Source organism: Puma concolor, chromosome A2 (assembly GCF_028749965.1).
Source record: "Puma concolor isolate L17-30 chromosome A2, mPumCon1.1.hap2, whole genome shotgun sequence".
NCBI classification, from domain to species: Eukaryota; Metazoa; Chordata; class Mammalia; order Carnivora; family Felidae; genus Puma; species Puma concolor.
Window position 1 is genome coordinate 79,325,310 of NC_141668.1, and position 25,317 is coordinate 79,350,626.

Below are 25,317 nucleotides of genomic sequence, written 5' to 3' on the forward strand. Positions count from 1 at the left end.
GCGTCCGACTTCAGCCAGGTCACGATCTCGCAGTCCGTGAGTTCGAGCCTCGCGTCAGGCTCTGGGCTGATGGCTCGGAGCCTGGAGCCTGTTTCCAATTCTGTGTCTCCCTCTCTCTCTGCCCCTCCCCCGTTCATGCTCTGTCTCTCTCTGTCCCAAAAATAAATAAAAAACATTGAAAAAAAATTAAAAAAAAAAATAAATGCAGGTTTGACTGACTTCACAATCTTTTGAGTATCTCCATAACCTCTTACAGAAGGTTCAACTGTATACCCAAGTGAAACATTTTTCTTTCTTTACTAAAAATAGTTCTGTTTTGAGCCTTGAAAGAAATGGAGAGCAAGGGACATATATCCCACTGGTAAAAGTCTTTGTGGACTTAGAGACAGTAAATCAAAACACCCTAATTTAGCCTTTCCTCATATGACCTATTTTTCATTTTTTGAAGAACCATTTTGTTTCTTTTTGAGTCCTCTCCATTTATCCTCCCCAATCCCCCATTCTTTTTCCCCTACTAGTTAATTTAAGATATGGTGACCAAACTGAGGTATAAAATATAAAATATACCAAATTGAGGTATAAAATATGGATAAAATATAGGATATGGTAGAAGAATCACTTAAGAATTACACTCCTTTTTAATATACTTCAGCTCTCTTGTTTTAAAACTTGAACAATGTGTATTTTCTGTAAAAAAATTTCCAAACATTTCTAAGTGTGGAAAAGTATAAAGAAATAGGAAAAAAATCACCCATAACATATTATCTAGAAAACATCGTTATGAAACAGTCTATCCCTTCAGTCTATTATCTATCATCTATCTGTAATATATATATATAATATATAATATATTATATATATAATTTATATATAATATATTATAATATATTAATATATATTATAATATAATATAATAATATATAATAATTTTATATATAATATGTATAATTTATAATATGTATATGTAATATGTAATTTATAATATGTATATGTTATATATATTATATAATTTATATATGCATTATATATGTAAATTATACATATTATATATATATATTTATTTATTTATTATTTATTTATATATTTTTTAAGAAGGTTCCATGCCCAGCACAGAGTGGGGCTCAAACTTAAGACCCTGAGATCAAGACCCTGAGATCAAGACCTGAACTGAGATCAAGAGTCAGCCGCTCAGCTGAATGAGCCACCCAGGTGCCTCACTTCCGTCTTTTCAAAAGGAATTTTTGGGAGCGACTAGATGGCTCAGTCGTTTAAGCATCTGACATGGGCCCAGGTCATGAACTCGTGGTTCATGGATTCAAGCCCCACGGGGCTCTGTGCTGACAGCTGGGAGCCTGGAGCCTGCTTCAGATTCTGTGTCTCCCTCTCTCTCTGCCCCTTCCCCACTTGTGTGCACTCTCTTTCTCTTTCTAAAAATAAGTAAAAATTAAAAAAAGGAATTTTAAAAACGAGTAAAGATCATATTCCTTGAAATAATTTAAATTTTTGAATATTTTAAAAATATAGAACAATATAGAGGGTAATAAAACTAACTTCCTAAGTGGGTGAGCCCTAGGATCAGACTGCTTGTGTTTGAATGCCTATCCTGCATCCTGCTGAGCAATCTTTGCCTTTATTTCCTCATCTGCAAAATGGGGACACTAAGAGTACTTCCCCGAGAGGGTTGTTTTACAGGTTACATGAAGTAGTGCTCTGAACCCTTTTGGAACAGTGTTGGTCTCTATCTATGAATAGCTCAATAAATGTTAGCCGTTATAATAATTACAACCCAACACCAACGAAACAACATTACATTCTGTCATATTTACTCCAGATACTTCCTTGTTTTTCTCTTTCCCTATTATCCCTCTTTCCTTTCAGAAATAAAGTAAGGAAGGTGTAAGTGAAGTACCTTGTATTCTTCTCAATCCCAGTCTCCTTTATTCTCTAGGCAATCACTCCTGAAATTGGTTCATATCCTCCTATGCATGTTATTTTTATTTTTATTATACTGAAAAGATCTATTTTGTATAAGTTTGTATCACGATTTTTCCCATTTAACTGAATGCATTTCATAAAAGCATTTCCCTCTATCAGAGATTTTTCATAAAACAATTCTTTGTGTTGAGAGTATATACCATTGAATATTATTATTTACTTAACTATTTCCTTAGTATTAGATAGTTAGATTTTATTTATTTTCTTTGACAAATAACACTGGTGCACACTTTTATCCTTACGCTTTTATATGATGATTTCTTGAGGTAGGATTGACAGACATTAAAGAAATAAACATTCTAGCAATTCATAATGATTATGAAAATAATCTATGATAATTATGGAAAAATTAAAAACAAATCTGTAAAAATAAGAGGAAAAACATCTGTATGCCACCATTGAGAGATTATCACTACTGACGTATTGATTTCTGGTCACAGTCCTTCTATAAAGCACTTAAACACTCCTCTTGCCCTACACACTATACTTGGGAATGTGCTGTTTATGAAAGTTTGTTTCTAGCTTTTTTATATTAACATTATATGAGCACATTGTCTTGACTCATTCAGTATTCTTTGGGAAACATAATTTTCAACATCTACATAACTCTACCATGGGAAGTAGCAGAATTCATGTAAACATTCCCCTATTGGAGACATGTAGACTATTTCATTTTTAGTTGTATTAGACAATAATGAGTATTCTTTTTATTTATTTATTTATTTATTTATTTATTTATTTATTTATTTATTTATGAGAGAGAGAGAGAGAAAGAGAGAGAATGAGGCGGGGAGTCGGGGAGAGGGGCAGAGGGAAAGAGAGAGAGAATCTAAAGTAGGCTCCAGGCCCAGCACAGACCCCGATGCAGGGTTCGATCTCATGACCCTGAAATCATGACCTGAATCGAAATCAAGACGCTTAACCAACCGAGCACCCAGGCACCCAGTGAGTATTCTCGTATAGAACTTTGTGCTCCTTATTCCCTACTTCCTTAAACTACAGTCCTGAAAGTAAAAAGTACTGGATTAAGATGTAAATATACTAAAGGTACTTGATGTATATTATCAAATTGGTTTCCAAAATACCTGTTCTTTTGAGTGTATAATGCACAACATACATTTGCTTAAACTATTATCGCTTTGCTAATTAGATACAGAAAACACTTTTCACTAATATTTTCATTTTGACTGTTTAAAATTGATTTTTAGAAAATTTGTTGCTTGGGGCGCCTGGGTGGCGCAGTCGGTTAAGCGTCCGACTTCAGCCAGGTCACGATCTCGCGGTCCGTGAGTTCGAGCCCCGCGTCGGGCTCTGGGCTGATGGCTCAGAGCCTGGAGCCTGTTTCCGATTCTGTGTCTCCCTCTCTCTCTGCCCCTCCCCCGTTCGTGCTCTGTCTCTCTCTGTCCCAAAAATAAACGTTGAAAAAAAAAAATTTAGAAAATTTGTTGCTTGAATTCATTTAGATTTTTTCTAACCTTTGTGAAGTTAGACAATGTCTAAAAAATTGGGTTTATTATACCATAATCTGATTTAAGTTAAAAAAATTAAAAAAAAAATCTATGTGTTTAGCATCATTTGTCTATAGCAATGGCATTGTTAAATAGCAAAGTTTGGTTCAATTTTCAGGTATCTACTGCAAAAGTTAAAGTGGAAAACTGATGACCATCTAGTGACTTTAAGCTATTTAAACCTTCCGAGTTGAAACTCTCCTTCATCAAATTTCATTAGGGATTCTATATTATTTTTTTTAAACTCGATTTTTTTCCAATATATGAAGTTTATTGTCAAATTGGTTTCCATACAACACCCAGTGCTCATCCCAAAAGGTGCCCTCCTCAATACCCATCACCCACCCTCCCCTCCCTCCCACCCCTCATCAACCCTCAGTTTGTTCTCAGTTTTAAGAGTCTCTTATGTTTTGGCTCTCTCTCACTCTAACCTCTTTTTTTTTTCCTTCCCCTCCCCCATGGGTTTCTGTTAAGTTTCTCAGGATCCACATAAGAGTGAAAACATATGGTATCTGTCTTTCTCTGTATGGCTTATTTCACTTAGCATCACACTCTCCAGTTCCATCCATGTTGCTACAAAGGGCCCTATTTTGTTCTTTCTCATTGCCACATAGTACTCCGTTGTGTATATAAACCACAATTTCTTTATCCATTCATCAGTTGATGGACATTTAGGCTCTTTCCATAATTGGCTATTGTTGAGAGTGCTGCTATAAACATTGGGGTACAAGTGCCCCTATGCATCAGTACTCCTGTATCCCTTGGGTAAATTCCTAGCAGTGCTATTGCTGGGTCATAGGGTAGGTCTATTTTTAATTTTCTGAGGAACCTCCACACTGTTTTCCAGAGTGGCTGCACCAGTTTGCATTCCCACCAACAGTGCAAGAGGGTTCCCGTTTCTCCACATCCTCTCCAGCATCTATAGTCTCCTGATTTGTTCATTTTGGCCACTCAGACTGGCGTGAGGTGATATCTGAGTGTGGTTTTGATTTGTATTTCCCTGATGAGGAGCGATGTTGAGCATCTTTTCATGTGCCTGTTGGCCATCCGGATGTCTTCTTTAGAGAAGTGTCTATTCATATTTTCTGCCCATTTCTTCACTGGGTTATTTGTTTTTCGGGTGTGGAGTTGGGTGAGCTCTTTATCGATTTTGGATACTAGCCCTTTATCTGATATGTCATTTGCAAATATCTTTTCCCATTCTGTTGGTTGCCTTTTAGTTTTGTTGGTTGTTTCCTTTGCTGTGCAGAAGCTTTTTATCTTCATAAGGTCCCAGTAGTTCATTTTTGCTTTTAATTCCCTTGCCTTTGGGGATGTGTCGAGTAAGAGATTGCTATGGCTGAGGTCAGAGAGGTCTTTTCCTGCTTTCTCCTCTAGGGTTTTGATGGTTTCCTGTCTCACATTCAGGTCCTTTATCCATTTTGAGTTTATTTTTGTGAATGGTGTGAGAAAATGGTCTAGTTTCAATCTTCTGCATGTTGCTGTCCAGTTCTCCCAGCACCATTTGTTAAAGAGACTGTCTTTTTTCCATTGGATGTTCTTTCCTGCTTTGTCAAAGATGAGTTGGCCATACGTTTGTGGGTCTCGTTCTGGGGTTTCTATTCTATTCTATTGGTCTATGTGTCTGTTTTTGTGCCAATACCATGCTGTCTTGATGATGACAGCTTTGTAGTAGAGGCTAAAGTCTGGGATTGTGATGCCTCCTGCTTTGGTCTTCTTCTTCAAAATTACTTTGGTTATTCGGGGCCTTTTGTGGTTCCATATGAATTTTAGGATTGCTTGTTCTAGTTTCGAGAAGAATGCTGGTGCAATTTTGATTGGGATTGCATTGAATGTGTAGATAGCTTTGGGTAGTATTGACATTTTGACAATATTTATTCTTCCAACCCATGAGCATGGAATGTTTTCCATTTCTTTATATCTTCTTCAATTTCCTTCATGAACTTTCTAAAGTTTTCAGCATACAGATCTTTTACATCTTTGGTTAGATTTATTCCTAGGTATTTTATGCTTCTTGGTGCAATTGTGAATGGGATCAGTTTCTTTATTTGTCTTTCTGTTGCTTCATTATTAGTGTATAAGAATGCAACTGATTTCTGTACATTGATTTTGTATCCTGCAACTTTGCTAAATTCATGTATCAGTTCTAGCAGACTTCTGGTGGAGTCTATCGGATTTTCCATGTAAAATATCATGTCATCTGCAAAAAGTGAAAGCTTAACTTCATCTTTGCCAATTTTGATGCCTTTGATTTCCTTTTGTTGTCTGATTGCTGATGCTAGAACTTCCATAAACTCGATTTTTTAAAGTGAAGGTATTGATCAGAAAATCACAAACCATTTGAATAAACTGCTGTTAGATTCTAAAACAGGTACAAGAGAACCAGAGTTGTTTGTTTGTTTTTTTTAATTTTCCTTTCTCTGTCAGTCTTGTGGTGGTTTTAATTACCTAAAGTCAAGATCTTTTCTACAGGTAAGACTGCTATGAAAAACATTATTATTATTATTATTATTATTATTATTATTATATAGTTGACATACAATGTTACATCAATGTTACATTAGTTTCAAGTGTAGAACTTAATGATTTGATAAGTTTATACATTATGTTGTGCTCACCACAAGTGTATCTACCACCTGTCCCATTACATCACTCTTACAATATCATTGACTCTATTTGTTTTCCTCTGCTTTTTATTCCCATGACTTACTCCTTCCATAACTGGAGGCCTGTATCTCCCTCTCCTCTTCTCCCATTTGCTCAACCTCCTCCCTCCTCCCTTCTGGCAACCTTCAATTCTCTGTATTTATATTTCTGATTCTGCTCTTTGTTTGTTTATTCATTTTTTTTAGCTTCCATTTATGAGTGTAATCATATGGTATTTGTCTTTCTCAGTCTGACTTATTTTACTTAGCATAATACTCTCTAGATCCACCCATGTTGCCTCAAATGGTACAGATCTCATCATTTTTTATGGCTATGTAATTTATTCTTTTATATATATAATTATATTATAAATATATATATAATTATTTGTTTATATATGTGTATATATAATTCTACAGGTTTTCTATCCATTTGTCTATTGGTGCACACTTAGGTTGCTTGGCTATTATAAATGTCTTGGCTATTGTAAATAGTGCTGCAATAAAAATAGAGGTACGTATATCTTTTCAAATTAGTGTTTTCACAATTTTGGGTAAATACCCAGTAGTGCGATTATTGGCTTGTAGGGTAGTTCTATTTTTCTTTTAATTTTTTGAGGACACTTCAAACTATTTCCCACAGTGGTTGTACCAGTTTACATTGTTCCAACGGTGTAAAGCGCTCCTTCCTTTTTCTCCGAATCCTTGCTAACACTTTTTGTTTCTTGTCTTTTTGATTTTAGCCAATCTAACAGGTGTGCTTTTGATTTGCATTTTCTTGATGATGAGTGATGTTGAGCACCTTATCATGTGTCTGTTGGCCATCTGTGTGTTTCTTCGGAAAAACATCTATTCAGGTTCTCTGCTCATTTTTTTTTTTTTTTAATTTTTTTTTCAACGTTTTTATTTATGGGACAGACAGAGACAGAGCATGAACGGGGGAGGAGCAGAGACAGAGGGAGACACAGAATCGGAAACAGGCTCCAGGCTCTGAGCCATCAGCCCAGAGCCTGACGCGGGGCTCGAACTCCCGGACCGCGAGATCGTGACCTGGCTGAAGTCGGACGCTTAACCGACTGCGCCACCCAGGCGCCCCTCTCTGCTCATTTTTTAATTGTTTGGTTTTTTGGTGTTGAGTTGTAAAGTTCTTTTTTTTAAATGTTTTATTTATTTTTGAGATGGAGAGAGACAGAGCGTGAGCAGGGGAGGGGCAGAGAGAGAGCGAGACACAGAATCTGAAGCAGGCTCCAGGCTCTGAGCTGTTAGCACAGAGCCTGATGCGGGGCTCGAACCCACAAACCACGAGATCATGACCTGAGCCGAAGTCGGACGCTTAACCGACTGAGCCACCCAGGCGCCCCTATAAGTTCTTTATATATTTTGGATATTAACCCTTTATCAGATATGTTGCTTGCAAATATCTTCTCCCATTCAGTAAGATTTTTTGTTTTCTTGATGGTTTCCTTTACTGTGTAAACGCTTTTTATTTTGATGCAGTTCCAATAGTTGATGTTTGCTTTTGTTTCCTTAATGTTTCCTTTGTTTTTTAGATTTCCTAAAATCTAGAAAATATTGCTATGGCTAATGTTGGAGAAGTTACTGTCAGTGTTCTCTTTTAGGATTTTTATGGTTGCAGGTCTCACGTTCAGGTCTTTAATCCATTTGGAGTTTATTTTTATGTATAGTATTAGAAAGTAGCTCAGTTTCATTCTTTTACATGCAGCTGTCCACTTTCCCCAGCATTATTTATTGCAAAGGCTGTCTTTTCCCCATTTTATATTCTTGCCTCCCTTGTCATAGATTAATTGACCATATAAATGTAGAGTCTCTGTGGAGTCTCTATTCTGACCTGATCATTGATCTTTGTGTCCATTTTTGTGCTAATACCATACTGATTTGATTACTACAGCTTTGTAGTATATTTTGAAATCTGGAATTGTGATACCTCCAGTTTTGTTCTTCTTTCTCATGATTTCTTTGTCTTTTGGGGTCCTTTATGGTTCCATACAAATTTGCTTTAGTTCGCTGAAAAATGCTGTTGTATTTTGATAGGGATTGCATTGAATCTATAAATTGCTTTGTGTAATATGGACATTTTGACAATGTTAATTCTTCCAACACATGAGCATGGAGTATCTTTCCATTTGCTTGTTTCATCTTCAATTGCTTTCATCAATATTTTATAGTTTCCAGAGTACAGGTCTTTTACCACCTCAGTTAAGTTTATACCTGTGTATTTTATTCTTTTTGGTGCAATTGTAAATGGTATTGTTTTTTAAATTTCTCTTTCTGTGACTTTGTTGTTAATGAGAAAATTGTTTATGGACAGTGATAATATGTCTCACTGGAAAATCTGTAATTGTCACGTAACCTATGTGCATCAAGTAGGACAATCTTTATTTTTACAAGGAAAGAAACTATCCATTAGCCATGTTGTTAAGTCTTGCTCAGATAAAAAAAATATATAATCTGACTCACACAGTTTGGATGGATTAAAGAATAACAAATATATAAAAAGAAAATAACTAAATAAGAAATTATAGGATCATTTACACGATCTGTAGAAGCACAGGTGTCTCTAAAGATAAAACATAAGAAGAAATCACAAAAAGAAACATTATATTTGAGTACATAAAAATGACAATCTTCTGCAAAAAAGGCCACCTGAAACAAAATTAAAAGACTACACACACAGAAATGTATTTGTGACATATGTGGTAAACAAGGTGTGGTACACAAAACTTACAAGATTGCTAGGGTGCCTGAGTGGCTCAGCTGGTTAAGCATTTGGCTCTTGGTTTTGGCTCAGGTTCCTGATCTCACAGCTAGCGAGTTGGAGCCCTGCATAGGGCTCGAGGTTGACTGTGAGGAGCCTGCTTGGGATTTCCTCTCTTCCTTTCTCTGTCCCTCCTCTGCTTGCTCTCTCTCTCTCTCTCTAATAAAAATTAAAAAAAAAAAAATTAAAAGAGATTGCTTACAAACCAATAAAAAAGATGGAACTTTAATGGAAAAATAGCCAGAGTGCCAGTGGAAAGTTCATGTGCACTGACAAGAGAAGGAAATATACAGTCAGTAAAAATACATATGAAAAACTATTTAATGTCACAAATTGTAAAAATACATTTAAAATACTAATAAGATAGCATTTTCATCTTCTACCAAAATGGTAAATATCTAAAGTTTTATTACAATCTAGAATGATGTGAAAGAAATACTCAAACTGCTGGAAACAACTGATATAAAGTTTTTGGAATTTGGGAATTTGTGCACTAGTCATCAAAACCTAAAAATACACATACAACGCTATCCAATGACATCAATTGCAGAAAGGCATCATAGGAAATTAAAAGTAGAGGTGTGAACAGATTATGTACCAGTGGCAGTCATTCTAGAATTATTTATAACATCAAATACTTGAGAAACAATGCCTAATATCTGATAGAAAATCGTGTATCTCCAAAGAGCAGACGTTATCAGACAACTATTAAAGCTGTGTTGGCAGAGGGGTGCCTGGGTGGCTCAGTCAGTTAGACATCTGACTCTTGGTTTCAGCTCAGTCATGAGCTCACAGGTCCTGTGTTCGAGCCCCACGTTTGAGCTCTCTCAATCCCACGTTTGGGACTCTCTCTCCCTCTCTCTTTGTCCTTCCCCCTCCCCCCTCCTCTCTCTCTCAAAATAAATAAACTTAAAAAAAAAAAAAAGGAGCTGTGCTGGCAGAGACTTCAATGACTTGAGAAAATATTCACCTTGTTAAGGGAAAATAGAAGTTACAGATTATAATTCTAGTTTTGTAGTACACAGGCAGTTAAAAGACCATGAAGAAACGTCTTCCAGATGCTAATACCATTACCGGTGTCATGTCTCATTGGTGGGATCCCTACTAATTTTTACATTCTTCCTGATGCTTTTAAGTATTTTCCAAAATGTTTACAATAAACATGCATTATTATTACAACCAGATGAGAGAGAGAGCGAGAGAGAGAGAGAGAGAGAGACTTCACATTCCACGTGGAAATGTTTATTTAAAAAAAATATTAGGGAGTCACAGAAATATTCAGGTCAATTTATGAGTCTGCCAGGTACATTTCTCCAGGTACTCAATTTTCAGAAACTTGGGCGCTCCTGTTGAATAACAGGATAATTCATGTAATCACAGAATTGCAGGCCAAGAAGGAACCTCTGGGATCCCCCAAAGTGAGGAAGGCATCATGCCCATTTCGTGCACCAGTTGGTGTCCACTACCCCGTTCAGTATGTTTTCAATGAAAGAAAACATGGAGACCACCCCAGTAATCGTACTTATGGAAAAACTGCTTCCTCCAGAAACGAAAGGGCTTTCTTGCCCAAGGTGATACGGTTCCCATGAAATGACACGAGGAGTAGCTGTTCTTGTGGTCACTATTACTACCAACCCGTACCGCACCTACTGCTTGCCAGGCACTGCCCTAAGTGCTTCATGCACGTCGATTAATTCAATTCTCTTCACAACCCTACGGGGGTAGGTATGGTTACTGTTTTCGTTAAGCAGGTGAGAAAACTGAGTCACCAACTGCATCGATATTTCATTCCCCTTTCCTCCCTGCCATATCACGCAAACCCTAACCATCAAAAAATCGATCTGACGCCCTCTAGCTTGGATCCTCACCCAGGGCTGTTCCTAGGGCGCATCTGGGAGTGTGTGTGATGCGGGTCAGCTGGGAGGTTTTAAAACGGCGCCGCCGGATAAACAATATCCTGGTGTTCAGCGTTTTACTCTGGCTCCATCCCTGGAGCGCCCCTCCTGGCGGGCTGCGGGGACCGGGGACACCAAGGGGGGCCCCAACCTCGCTCGCCCTCCGCGGCGTCGCGAGGCGCGGGCCCGGCGGCGGCGCAGCCCCCTCCGGACTGGACTCGCTCGGCCGGGCCGCAGCCCCCGCCCGCGCCACCTGCGCCCAGGCCCCCGCGTCTCCGCCCCGCGTCCCGCCCCCGCGCCGCGCCCGCGCCCCGCGGTCCCTCCCTCCGGCGTGACGGGAGCACCGGCGCCGGCTGCCCGGCAGCGAGCGCAGCCGAGCTGTCAGCGGGCGGACGGGCAGGGGGCGAGCGCGCGGCGAGCCGAGCGCGCCCCACCCGGGGAGGCTGCCTTCCTGCCGGCCGGCCGACCGCAGCGGGACAGAGATGCGGCTCCTCGCCCCGGGGCCGGCGCGGGGGAGGGGCCGGGGGCGGCGGGCGGGGGCTCCCCGCTGCGGGCTCTCGCCGCCCTGGAGCCCCGCCTGGATTTGCTGCTGGGCGCTCGCCGGCTGCCGGGCGGCCTGGGCTGGGGACCTGCCCTCCTCCTCCGGCCGCCCGCTTCCTCCTTGCCTGGAGGTGAGCCGCACCTGGTCCTTTACCTGGAGTTTGCGGGGGAGGGGGAGGACCAGCGGGAGGAGAGGGGCGAGGCTGGTGCCCGTTCGTCCCCCTCCCCGCCGTCGCCTTCTGCCTTCCTTGGGGGACAGGGGCTTTGGTTTGTGGCAGGGATGAAGTTGCCCGCCCCGGGAGGCTGGCCGAGAGAGGGTGTGTGGCTTTGCTGTCTTTTGGGTGATGCTTTTTCCGTTCGCGCTCCTGTTCTCAGGGCACTGAAGGACTTTGCGGCGCCCTCTTCAGAGTGCCAGGCTTGAGGACCTGGGGCCTCGGGAGAGATTTCAGCGAGTGGGATGGCGGGGAGACTGGGGAAGCCCCGCTGCTGGGATTTGGAGACCTGTCTCTTCACAGCTCTTGCAGAGAGCCAGATACTGCCACAGGAGGGTTTCCCGCTCCCCCCGCTCCCCGCCCCTCCTCGCCCGTTCTCCAGTCCCCTGGCTTCCCCTAGACCTTGTGGGGTCTCTACCAACCCCTTCTTCCCCCTCGCCCGCGCTCAGCTTCCTAATGAGGCCCTGGGGACTTGCTAAGCCAGTGTGTGGTATCACTTGGCATCCTTCTGGCAAAATATGGATATGAATTAGGGAGAATAAAAGAGTGTGTACTTAGAGAAGAGGCGGGTTGGTGATCTAGAAAATTAGAAAAGACAGAGTGAATATGCTCCTTTTGGGAGGTGTTCATCTGGATGAAGCATTGCCACTGTTTATTTTGTGGTTCGAGATTACTGTTGATTTACAGCCAGAAAGAATAATTATGGGTGATGAGTTTTTCTCCTGCTTTTAGGGGAGCTGGACTTAACGTGCCAAAAATTTACAGGGGGTGTCGTTGGTAGTTGTATTGGGTGTTTATCTTTCCTTTTAGTGTTCCAGAAAGTCCATCCTCTTAATGAAAATCAATGAGGGGAAGGAAGCAACATTTCTGACCTACTTTGAGTGATTACATTGGGCAGGATATGAGGATTGAATACTGTTTTTAGGAAGATTGTGAGGAATCAGGGTGATGGGTCATTTTAATTTTTGTAGCAAAAATAGGTTAGCCCATAGCCCCTCTGGGAAGAATGGCCAGACACAGTTCCTTTGTGTGTGAATGCTGTAACTTCTGAATTTTACCCAGGCTTGAACTGTAGAGTATTTGTGTTCTGGACCTCATCCATCTTCCTTGGATTTTCATCTTCCTCTCCCATAGTACAAGTCCCAGGACAGACCGAAATGAGAGAGAATCAGATCAAAGGCACGTGTGGGAGCACGCAGAGCATTGCAATTGGGGAAATCAGGGCAAGTGCTCAACACACAGCTGTGTTTAACTTCAGAGTTTATCAATATAATTAGTAGTGTAATCTGTGTTCTCCAACTTTACCTATCACTTGGGAATGATCCGTTCCTCCACGTTTCCATGGGAAGCTGCTTCTTGGATAGCCTCCGGTTGAACAGTTGTAACAGGACAAACCTAAAGCCTTACCTCCAGCCCCCGGCCTCAATATGCACAACATACTTCCTTTTTCTGAAATGAGAAGTCTTGTAACACTAATTCTTAGTAATGAGGAATCTACTTGAACCTTCAGGGTGAAAGACATGGCCAATGGAGTGATGCTTTTTGGTCACTACAACTAGACTGATCCTTTAAATTTTTTTTTAATGTTTATTTTTGAGAGAGAGAGACAGAGAACAAGCAGAGAAGGGGCAGAGAGAGACACAGAATCTCAAGTGGGCTCCCGGCTCCAAGCTGACAGCACAGAGCCTGACGTGGGGCTCGAACCCACAAACTGCGAGATCATGACCTGAGCTGAATCAGATGCTTAACTGACTGAGCCACCCAGGTGTCCCATCTGATCCTTTAGATGACCACATGGACCACACAGGTACACCTAGAAAGAACAGAATAGGAGTCTGCAGCCTAACAAAGAAATACTGAAATGAAAGGCAGGAAGGTGCCAAAAAGTTGAGGAAGTTTCTCTTCAATTAATTCTACTCTTTGTTGCACTAACTTTAGAAATTGCATGTGACTCAATTCCTTGAGGTCTCGTTTGAATTTTCCCCCCAAAAGTGGGAATAAATGACTCATAGAGGAGGGTTGTATTGAGCTTGCCTGTGGCTCGTTGTGTTTTTAGAAATGGTGATGCACAGATCCATTTATATTCTTTCCGATGACTGGCAACATTTGTAAGATGACTGACTGGGAGTTAGAGCTTTCTTTGGAATTTGGAGGGGCCAAGCAGGATCATAGGGGCTAAATTTGCTCCTGGCCATCTGGTCTAACTAGCTGAGACAGTTTTATAGAATTGATCACGGTTTCTCTCTGACATTATTTTTGAGAGCAAAGGGAGAAGGGCAGGTGTTTTTCAGGCTCTGAGGGTAAGGGTCTGCTTGTCCTGGGAGGTAGGGGAGAGGTGTCCTCCGAAGTAGAGGTGTGGAATTGTAGGCCAAACTCCTGTGAGCACAGACATAAAGTAAGTATTTTGTGTTCAGTCTTGCCCATTTGTCCCTTTCCACTATTTAGTAATACACACAGGTGGGGCACCTGGGTGGCTCAGTTGGTTAAGTGACTGACTCTTGATTTGGGTTCAGGTGATGATCCCATGGTTTGTGAGTTTGAGCCCCATATCTGGCTCTGCACTGACAGTAAGTAGCCTGCTTGAGGTTCTCTCTCTTTCTCTTTGCCCCTTCCACATGTGCGCATGCTCTCTCTCTTAAAATAAATAAACTTAAAAAAAAAAAAAAAGAAACAGAGGTGAATGGCACACACTAGAACAGAACTGTGAGCTGGGGAGGATTGTAAGAGTGGGGTCAGAGGCTGGAAACAAAGGCCAGCTCTCAATAATCTGAGAGAATGTTGAAAATGATGGAAAAATCTGTAATTCTAAACCTGATATTTTTTTCCCCCAGGAGTTTGAGTTTCACCCTCATTGATCAGTATTTTTATAAAAGTAGTCATGATTAACTGAGTTACGTAGACTCTGATTTTCCTTGCTTGGTTTTGGAGGAAAGCAAGGGAAGGAAAAAGAGCACAGAAAATTGTCCTGGGACTAGTCAAGTTATAATTGCTGGAGTTCAGGGAAAAAAAAAAAAAAAAAGACAACTGGGTTATGGATAAAGTTTCACTTAGATTTTTGCAGAGCATTGGACTCAGGGGTGAAACTCATAAAATACAACTTACTTTGTCAAGTCATTGGATGATGGAGCCAAAAAAGGGAGAAAAAAGATTACTTTGGAATACTCAGCTGGTGATCAGATCAGTAGAGTGGAAGCACAGGTATTGACAGGAAAGCTATAGGTTGGGAGACAGAAATAAAACGTAAAGTCAGTGTGCCAGCAGAGGGAGGACAACAGGATGTGACTTGGGTAAATGGTGCTTAAAGAAAAGAAAAAACGAAGACTGGACATCAGAATGTGCAGAATTAATTTCTCAGGCCTGTGTGTGGGGAAAAGTTATGAAGGATAAGCATCCTATGGATTTCTTGGCCCGAGTTCATTGCTTGTAAAATGACAGTAATAAAAACTGACCTACCTATTTCTGTTGTGAGGATGAAGTTACTATATATTAAAGGAAAAATAAATCTATATAAATGTGAGAGTTGATTATTGCTGGATTAGTAGACCTAGATTGTGATATTTCAGAAAGGGTCTACGGGGAGATTTCAGAGCTTCTTCAGAGGATAGGCTTATCCAAGAATTGAATGGAATGGAATTTTTGACTCATTGAATAATAGGACTTAATGGAACTGCCAGAGGAAAAAATGATAAAGGCCAACAGATGACTCAGAATTGGAGTAAGGTATTAGAAGATAGAGTTATGAGAGTAAAAAGAACAGAAGTAAGTGGATTATGTTTGCATTATTTAAATTTTGAAAATTAAATCAGAAAATAGCTTGATTCTTAGTTCACTGCTCTCAAATCCTGCATAATACGATTCCACTGGTCTCTGAATCTTGAGGATGATGATGTCCTGCCAACAGATTTTATTCCACAGACATTTATTGAGCTTATACTATGTGCCAGGCGACATGTCAGATGATGTGAAATTACAAATTAAAAAAAAAAAAATTTAATTGGGTAAGGGTGAGACAGAAATGTAAACAATTGCAGTGATTGGGTGCCATGAAAGGAGAAAGGGGATGTCACATCTAGTGAGAAAGATCATAAAAACGCCCTGTAGAGGAAGTGAATGAGACCTGAAAGATGAAGAGGAATTTGCCAAGCAGACAAGGATCATATGTGAGTGTGGGCTAGAAAGGACATCTCTGGTGTAGAATATAGGTTGAAAAAGGGCAGAGAGACAAAACAGCTTGTAACTGGAATACAGCATGCTCTGGAGAGTTTAGTGAGAGATGAGTCTGCGAGGCAAGCAGAAGAAGCTTGATCATAGGGTACTCCATATCATGCTAATAAGCTGGTCTTCATTTGGTGGGTGTTGGGGAGCAATAGAAGGATGTAAAAATCAGGAGCAATAAAGTATGCTCTACTTTGGCAACAATATGGAATCCATATTAGAGGGCTAGGAGATAGAAAGGGGTAAGACCTGCTAGGAGCAATTGTAATAGTCCGGGTAAAGGATAATGGACCTCAGCTAAGAAGCAGACATGAAGATGGCACAGCGGTTGTGCTGGGAGAAGGTAGAATTTTCAGTAAGTGGATGTGGAGGGTGAGGGAATGAAAGGTCCTGGCTTGAGGAGAAGATGGTGCCTCTAACCTCCTTGAGAATGAAAGTGAGGAAGACAAGATGAGGACCTTGGTTCTGGAGAGGTTGACTTTAAGTAGAGTTGGTCATTAGGCAGTTGGTTATCAGGCCTTGTTGCTCAGGGGTCTGTTCAAGTTCACTTGAACTTGAACAAAAGACATGGTTGAAAATGCTGGATTGGATGCTCGTCCAGAGAGTGGGAACAAAGAGGATGAAAGGTAAGGTTTTACTAACATTAAAGGCGGTAGAAATCAAGGCATCCGCAAAGGAGACATGTAAGTAATGCTACTGTAAGGGAAATGGACTGTACAGAGTGTGAGGAAGGTGAGAAAAGCCTTGGAAGAAGAAAGGGGTGGTTGTGGTGTCAGTTGCCCAAAGAAACTCCAGTAAGATGAGGATTAAATAGAATATTGAATCTGACCATCAGGTTGTTGGTACTCAATGCCAGAGTGGTTCCTGTGGAACGGTGGGGATAGCTTGAGTATCAACTGAGAGGCGAGGCAGGGGTGATAGAGCAGAACTTTATTATACAGCATTTGTAGATTAGGTAAGAGATTGGGTCTTCCACATCTGCATAAATCAGGAGAATTGCAAATGGCCATATCTTCTGTTTCAGATTCGGATGGCAACAGTTGAGAAACTTTGAGCAGGTGGTCTCTGAAGGTCATGAGCTGTGGGGGAGGGTGTCAGAGATTCTAAAGTCACACTGCCCGGAAAGAGGTTAGGGCCCAGCCTCTGTTTTCAAGCAGTTGAGATAATCTTTTCTGCGAGGCTTGTGGAGGTGAATTTTCCATTTCAAGTCCTTCCGCTGAGAACCGTTTCTCATGTTTTAGGCAAATGCGAACAAGTCTTCACACCATCAATATTTACAATGTAAAACTAAGAGTTGACAGTTCTGTGAAGTGTCATATTTTAGCACAAGGGATGGAAATAGCAGAGCATAGTATAGAGTGGCACATTTTCCTATCATAGTGCGTTCTTCAGAAGTGCCTTGGATCTTCTTCTTTATTGTCAGAAAACACCAGCCAAATTTGGGTTGCCTTTTCCTCCCCATTGAAGAAACCATGGATATTTCTTGTCCCTTTTTGCATTTCTTAATCTAAGCTACCTGTAATATTTCAATATTAAACCCATATTTATTGTGTACTTAACTACCAGCTACTGGTGGTGGTGAAATGGCGCACCATGCATATGGCCCTGCCCACACTGAGCTTTATAATCTTGTGAGGGCAGAATCGAAACAACATAGCCCATCATACAATCATGTTTACCATCGTGGTGTGATTTGCTGTGTGCAGGACGGGTGTATAGCTCTTCTAGTCCAGGGGATTCCCGAGGAAAGGACGTTGAAGCCCAGTCCTAAAGGAAGGGTAGGGGTTTGCTGGATGAAGGTTGTGCTTGGTGACGATAGAACATCTCAGACAAAGGAAGCCGCCCGGCCAGGATTAATTCCTGTATCCTTCTTTAACGCCTCAACCCTTTAACTGCTAAAGACAAAGGATCTTTTCTCCGAATTCTAGTCGCAGCCCATTGTTTACTCTCGGGCATGTGTATGCTGTTCTACAAATGTTTTGCACGCACAGGACCATCCTGTACGGTTGGGTGAGTTGTGCCCTGAAGAAGGGCACCCAGCTAGGGGGGCAAGTAAGAGCTAGAATCTGTCCTGTGTGCATGTGGCCAGCCAGCTGTCCTGGCACAGGTCGGCGTCCATCTGCAGGAAGGAATACCTTTTCCCAATTTATAGTCCAGGAGAGACGTCATTTTCTAAGTCATGCAAAGGTCATATGCTTTACCAGAGGCTCGGAACATCCTCCCCCACTCCTCCAAGTACATGATATGCTCATTGAGGGCAGGACTTCATCATCTTTTTCAACAGACAGTGATTAAATATCTTTACGTTGAAGACACTTTAGGGGTTTTAAAGATGAGTGAGATGTAGGTCCTCTTTTCTGGCAGCACTGATCACTGCCTTGAAAGTAAAGTAGTGTGGGTGGCTTCCACTTTTTAAATTATAAAAAGAAATTGATCTTTATAGTACATTTAATCTTAATTGACATCTTCTCTCATTTGTACCAGATTTAAGACACTGAAATAAAAACCCAGTGATCAGAATATATTGAAGTCTATTCTCAACTCAGTTTATAGCTCTGGAGTTCAGGATACTATTTATTGCTTATTCACATCTTCACTTTTATAGGTCTTTTCTCTAGGTCAGTGGTTCTCAAAGTGGGATCATAGGACTAGTAGTGTTAACATTACCTGGAAACTTGTAAGAAATGCAAGTTCTTGGGCCTTGCACACAGCCTGCTAAATCAGAAGCCCTGGGGTTGTGGCCCAGCAATCTTTGTTACAGCCAGCTCTCCAGGGTTATGTTATACCCTGAACTGTCCTAGTTATAAGGGGAGGAGTACAGTTTACTGCCTTAAACCCAGGGATCTGTTTCATCGTTAAAACTCCTTCAGCTATAACTCAAGCTGATTGCTGTTTCTGCAGGGCATTTTAGAAACTCCTGCAATAATCACATCCAGTGGGGCGTGAGCTCCTCCCATTAGCCTGAAGTGTATCAGAAAGCATTTCTCTGTTATCTTCTGTACACCAGGTACTAGGCAGGATGCTGCTGCTAATACAGGATGCAGAGGACCTTGTCATCCCTCTCTAGGAGCCTAAGGCCTGAGGGAAGACGGAAACATGGGAATTAATGAGTGTTTCTCTCTGAAATAGACATTGGAATAGATAAACATGGTAATATAAAGAAAGTATGGTCAGCCTTTTTGGTTAATGTTTTCCAATGTTTGCTACTTAAGAGGAGGAGAGTGTTGTGTATACTTTGCTCTAACTGCAAAGTGTCTTCTTGTTAGAGTAGATGTAGTATCAAAGGTGGGCAATCAATATTCAAATTTGTACTCGGTCACCGTTTTATGTGACCATGTGCAAATCATTCTCTTTGAGTCTTTCTTTGTCTGAAAATGAATATAGTAACTCCTGCCTTATCTACATTAGAGTTACTGGGAGAATCTAATGAATTTGAAAATGCTTTGTAAATTTTAATGCAATCCAGATAGCAGTTATTATGCACGTTGAAGTTAAAAACAGTGTTTCTGAAGGGATGGATTGAAGTATGAAAGGGCTAGGAGGTGGATAAGAAATTTGTTAACTTAAAAAGTATTTTATAGGGGTATTCTTTTTTTCATGTTTAAATTTTTAATATTTTATTTATTTTTGAGGGACAGAGTATGAGTGGGGGAGGGGCGCGCGCACACACACACACACACACACACACACACACACACACAATCTGAAGCAAGCTCCAAGCTCTGAGATGTCAGCACAGGGCCTGATGTGGAGTTCAAACTCAGGAAGTGCGAGATCATGATCTGAGCCGAAGTTGGGCACTTAACCAATTGAGGCACCCAGGCGGCCCTAGGGGTATTTTTCTAATTATTGAGGTTGTGTGTTGTGAAAATTTTAGAAAATAAAGTATAAAAAAAGTCAGCTGTAGTTCTTCCACTTGGGGATATCTGGTATTAATGTTTTAGCACATTTCCACTTGCACATTTTCTTTCTTTTTTTCTTTTTCTTTTCAAAACCACAAGCGAGCTTGTCTTGTGTCTTTTCCTCTCTTGTTATAACCATTTTCCAATGCCACTAACACTTCTTTGTAAATATTTCCATAATAGTTATAAATATCTTAATATGTAATATATTGCAAAATATTGCATCATTTGAATGTCTACCTTTGTTTACTTGTAAGTCATTTATTTCACCATTTCACCGCATATGCTCTTGTCTAGGTGAACGATGATCTTTTCTTTGCTAAATCCAGCTGTTGTTCCTCACCTTTCCCTGCCTTGTCAGAAGCCCTGGACTTGGTTGCTCTGTCACCACTAAAACTTTTACATGGTTTCAGGCACACCTCACTGTCTTGGCGTCTCTCTACACTGTGATTCTTCAGTCATTACTGGTTCTGTCTCATCTCCCTGATTTCCTTACACTGGGGCTTTCCAGGCTTAATCCTTGGCCCTCCTGTCTTTTTTTTTTTTTTTTTTTTTTTTTTGGTCATCCTCACACTCTTGGTGGTATCATCTAGTTTCTTAGCTTTAAATACTATCTACACGTGGACAGCTCTCAGATTTACATCTCTCCTCACTGGACCTTTCCCTGGATTCCCAGCTTGCACAGCCTTGGTGTCTCCACTTGGATAGTTGAACTCCAACCTGACACATTTGAACCTGAGCTCCTGAAACTGCTCCAAACCTACTCTTTCCCCATTTCCTCTAATGAGAACTCCCTTCCAGTGGCTCAGGCCTAAAACTTTAGAGTCTCCACAGACTTCTTTTTCTCCTACTTCCTATATCCAGTCTGTCAGCAAACTCTGTTGTCCTGCTTCAATATAGTTAGCGTCAGAACTTTTCACCTTCTGGGCCACACCACCATCGTCTCTTGGCTGGATTATAACTTCCCGTCTAGATCTCCTTTAGTTTAATCTCAACAGAGCACTTAAGAGATCACATTAAAACATAAGTCCAAAAAAGTGTTATTCTACTACTCATAGCTCTTTGAAGGCTTCATTCAGAACCAAAGCTGGTGGCTTATAGGACCCAGTGTGGTCCAACTTCCCATTAAGCCTCTAATGACGCTTGAGAAAGCCTGTTTCATAGGACTCTCTCCATTCTTAATTCTGCTTCAGCCTCTCCAGTCTCCTTGCTCTTTCTAGAATGTGTTATGTGAGCTCTTTTCTTAGGGCCTCTGCTTTGCTCTGCTTGCAACTTCATTCAGCTCTTTGGCTTTTCTCCCTCATGTGCTTCAGGTTTCTACTCACTTGTCATCTTCTCAGTAGGGCTTTCTCGGGACTCCTGTTAAAAATAGCCACCTCCTCCTTTGTATCCTCATTTTGTGCTTTCATTTTTCTCCACAGCACTTTCCAGCATCCATTATAATATATATTCTAATTATTTTTTTGTTTTGTTTTTATGACCCCCCCCCCCCCACCAATAAGTTGCAAGCTCCATCAAGACAAGCCAGTTGCTTCTTCCCTTCCTCTCTCTTTCTCTTTGAAAATAAGCTACTTTATCCCTGGCGTTTCAAACAGGGCTTGAGACAGTAAATGCTTAATAAATGCTTCTTGAATGAATGAGTATATTTAATTTGGGGTGCTGAGGTTTTTCATTGTTTGTAATGTACAAATGTTATAATAACATAAAACATTGTCTGAGTTTGTTATTATTGAAGATACATTACTTGCAGCAGAAATCTTAGGTCAAAGAATGTGAACTATATCCTGGGCAACACTGGAAATTGTTACTTATTGCTACTAACTTGATGGTGGAAAATGCTGTCTCACTGATGTAATTAACATTTCTTTATCACTATTGAGAGTCAATATTTTTCATATCACTTAGCTTTTTGGAGAATTTTCTGTTTAGGTATTTTCATTTAATGTTTTTCTTAGATATATGGTAGTAAGGATACCATTCAGTATACACTGAAGATATATTTCTCTAGATTTTTTTCCTGTCCACATGTCTTGAGATAATATAATACCCAGAGAAAGCAATTAGTTATTTAGACTGTAAAAATATATGGTCTAAAAATATATAGAATTACTTAACACATCAAATAGCAATAAATTTAATTTTTATTTATTTTAATTTTTACTTTTTTAAAGTTTATTTTGAGAGAGAGAGAGAGGGAGGGAGGAAGGGGGAGAGAGAGAGAGAGAGAGAGAGAGAGAGAGAGAGAGAGAATGAATATCCCAAGCAGGCTCCAGTCTCTCAGCCTTGAGTCCCATGTGGGGCTTGGTCTCATAAACCATGAGATCATGACCTGAGCTGAAACTGGGAATCAGATGCTTAACTGACTGAGCCATCCAGGCGCCCCTAGGAAAATATTCAATTTTTAAAAACACTGTTGTTTGGTACATAGTACCTTACTAAATTCCTCCAATAAATGAAGTCTATCATGTGTTTGGCTGACAAAAATACTAAAGCAACTGCAAAATGACTAAGAATTCTTGGGCTTGGAATGACAGTCTTTTGTTCTAAGATTGTGTTTTTGAAATTTCAAGATCGTCCTACTTCATCCTGTGTTCTTTCTTTTTCAGTGGCCATTCATATGTTTATCTGTTCATCTAGCATGTAATGAGTTCATATCCTGTATTTCTTTCACTGGGAAACTACTAATGCCTAAGTCTGTGATTATTACAGTACAGACGGGTTACATGCTGTGAGGGAGTTGTGCACAGGGTTACACGGAAGCAAGGAGAAGGGGCAACTGAATCAGATTAAGGAACCCTGGCCTCAGAGAAAGTCCTGTTGGAGCTGAGTTTTGAAAGATTTCCCGAAGTGCTTTCTGGGATGCACAAGAGGCCAGCATTTCTCGGTCAGAGAAAATAGGTTGTGTAACAGCACAGAGGACTTAACTCCTATGACCATTTCAAGGGCTACAGTGAAGGCACGTGGATAGGAGTGGCAAGAGATGGCTAGGTTGTGGGGAAGGCAGGAAAGCTATGGGGAGCCACTGACATCAGGTTAGGATTATTCTGTTGGTAAAAGGAGGATGATGAAGGAGGGATCTTATTGGAGGCAGGGAGATCAGGTAGGGGACAGCTGCCTCTCCCACGGGGAGAGCAAGAAGTCAGAGCTGGGCAGCTGACAGAGCGGGGTAGTGGTAGTACTCAGTGATACATCGCAGCCTCCAGGGACTGCTAGGGCTTTAGCCTTGGGCTGCTGGGTAGATGCTTAGCCTTTCATTGAGACTGAACATTTAGGAGGAGGAGGCCAGGTGGCTGAAAGAAAGAGGATGAGTTCATTATTGGCATCATGAGTTTAAAGTGCCCAAGGGACTTCCAAATAGCGCTCTCCCAGAGACAGCTGGATGTCTGCGAGTGCAACAGAGAGACAGCGTGTAAGCTACAAGCACATAAGAGGTACTTGAGGCCACTGGCGTTGATGAGGTCACCTGGGCTCTTAGCAGGCAGCAAGAGCAGTGTGCTGAGGAGAGGGCTCCGGGAAACGCCTGCATGTAAAAAGCAAGCTGAGCCAGAAGCAATTGAGAAGGAAACTGAGAAGGCACAGCCGGTACGGTGATAGCACAGAAGCTGGCTGAGGATTGAAGGGGTAGCTGACCACCAGGAAATCTGGAGGATGATACCCACGTGGTGTTGCTTGACGTTTAGTAAGGCGTTTGAAACATCATATCCTTGTGGGCAAGAAGCAGAAGGATATGCTGAATGATCGTATCACTAGGCAGATTGTTGGCTATTTGAACCCAAATGTACCCTAAGGTTATTAATTTAAGGAATTGATGCCAATCTGGAGGGAGGTGTTCAGTGTAGTACTATAGTCCCCACGTCATGCACAGGGGATATATTCCAAGACCCCCAGTGGATGCCTGAAACCCTGGACAGTACTGCACCCTATATATACTGTGTTTTTTCTTGTACATACATTCCTGTGACAAAGTGCTCTACATTTTGTGTAAGAGATTAACAACAATAATAAAATAGGACAATTACAACAGTATACTGTGGTAAAAGTTACATGAATGTGATCTCTCTATATCTCACTGTACTGTACTCACCCTTCTTGTGATAATGTGAGATGATAAAAGGCCTGCGTGATCAGGTGAAGTGAGGTGAATGACAATGTTGCATTAGGCTATTATTGACCTTCTGGTTATACATCAGGAGGGGGTGGGGTTCGTCTGCCTTGGGTTTGGTTGCTTATGGGTAACTGAAACCACCAAAAGCAAAACCACGGCTGGGGGCCTAGTGTACCTTTGGTCTTAGTATCTAATCTTTGAGTTGTTGTTGTTTTACTATTTAATCGATGTTTTGGTTTTGGGAAGGCTTAGCCAAATTTTGTAAAGTCAGAAATCTGGGAAAGATGCCTAATGACTTGGAAAGCAGAATTGGGATTCAAGATGATTTGAAAGCCTAGAATAATGGGCAAACATAATTGTTCTAAGTATAGACTGTCCTTTTGGGTTCTGAAATTTAGTTGTTTAAGCATAGGATGAGGAAGTCTTGCTGAAAAAAGATGAAGAAGTCTTGCTTAAAAGTACTTTTGAAGCCACAGATGTCACGTGGCTGCTAAAAGCACTGATGGTGTGTGTGTTAGGCTCTATTAATAAGAGCAGAGTACTTGGCTCACAGAAGGTAGACGTTTAACTTAGGTTAGTGATTCAATTTAGGAGTAATATTTGAAGAGGGATATTGACATATGGCGATGTTGACTTGACGTGCCAGTTAGGAAATGAAGTATTTAGAAGGTATGTCCAAATACTTGACGACTGACCAAAGGAATTGAGGCTGGGTAGCTCTGAGAAAACTTGAGGGAATCATGATAGCTTCAAATGCATTATGTGCCGTCACGTATTAGAAGCATTTATATAATGCTCTTTTAGAGGATGGTATTAGGATTGGTGGGTAGTAGACAAAAGGGTGCAGATTTTAGTTCATCCGAGAAGGTGTTTTATATCAGTAGTGTCATGAACTGCTTCTTTGTACTTTGGAAGTTGCAGGTTTCCTCTTTTGGGCAGGCTGATGGCCTAGGTCACATCTGTGGGAATGATGAGTTCTGGTTCCCTACTGTGTGCCTATATTCATATGGTGGCTTTAAGGGGCAGTTCAATGACTGTTCAAGGTTACATACATCCCTCTTGTAACAAGTAAGAAGAGAAATCTTTATCCTCGGCGCTTTAGTTCTAGGACACATTCCTTCTTAAGCTGTCGTATTTAACACTTTATTCTAAGATTGCTACCGTGTAAACATAAAACAATTGCCCTTTGGTGTTTAATGTAACATCCTAAAATGGAGAGTGGAAAAAATTGGCCATTTGAAATTTAAGTCTGATGCCGACTTCTATTTGGTAATTCTTGGGCATATCAATAATGCATACTAGGAAATAACTTGAACTAAATAACAGTTGATGCTTAAACATATCTGAGCTTGGTATGCTGGGGAAGTGCTTCCGTATCTAAAGAGCAGGTAAATATTAAAACTATTTGCTCTATTTTTTTTACGATGTCTTTTTTTTACATTTGACCTTTTGAAAATTAAATGCAGTACGTGTGCATTCTAGAAAAATGAGGCGATAAAAATACTCATAATTTTACCAAATAAG

At 40.7% G+C, this 25,317-nt stretch overlaps 1 protein-coding gene across 1 annotated transcript in view; it reads left to right on the top strand.

Annotated features, from left to right (window-relative positions):
* Positions 1–11,191: 11,191 nt before the first annotated feature.
* The window catches only part of ELAPOR2 (endosome-lysosome associated apoptosis and autophagy regulator family member 2), a 184,950-nt gene continuing 170,824 nt past the window's right edge, over positions 11,192–25,317 (top strand). The window contains exon 1 of the mRNA XM_086696794.1: positions 11,192–11,490. Within this exon, the coding sequence (XP_086552920.1) occupies positions 11,302–11,490 (189 nt within the window). The 5' untranslated portion in view covers positions 11,192–11,301. The remainder of the gene's footprint in view (positions 11,491–25,317) is intronic.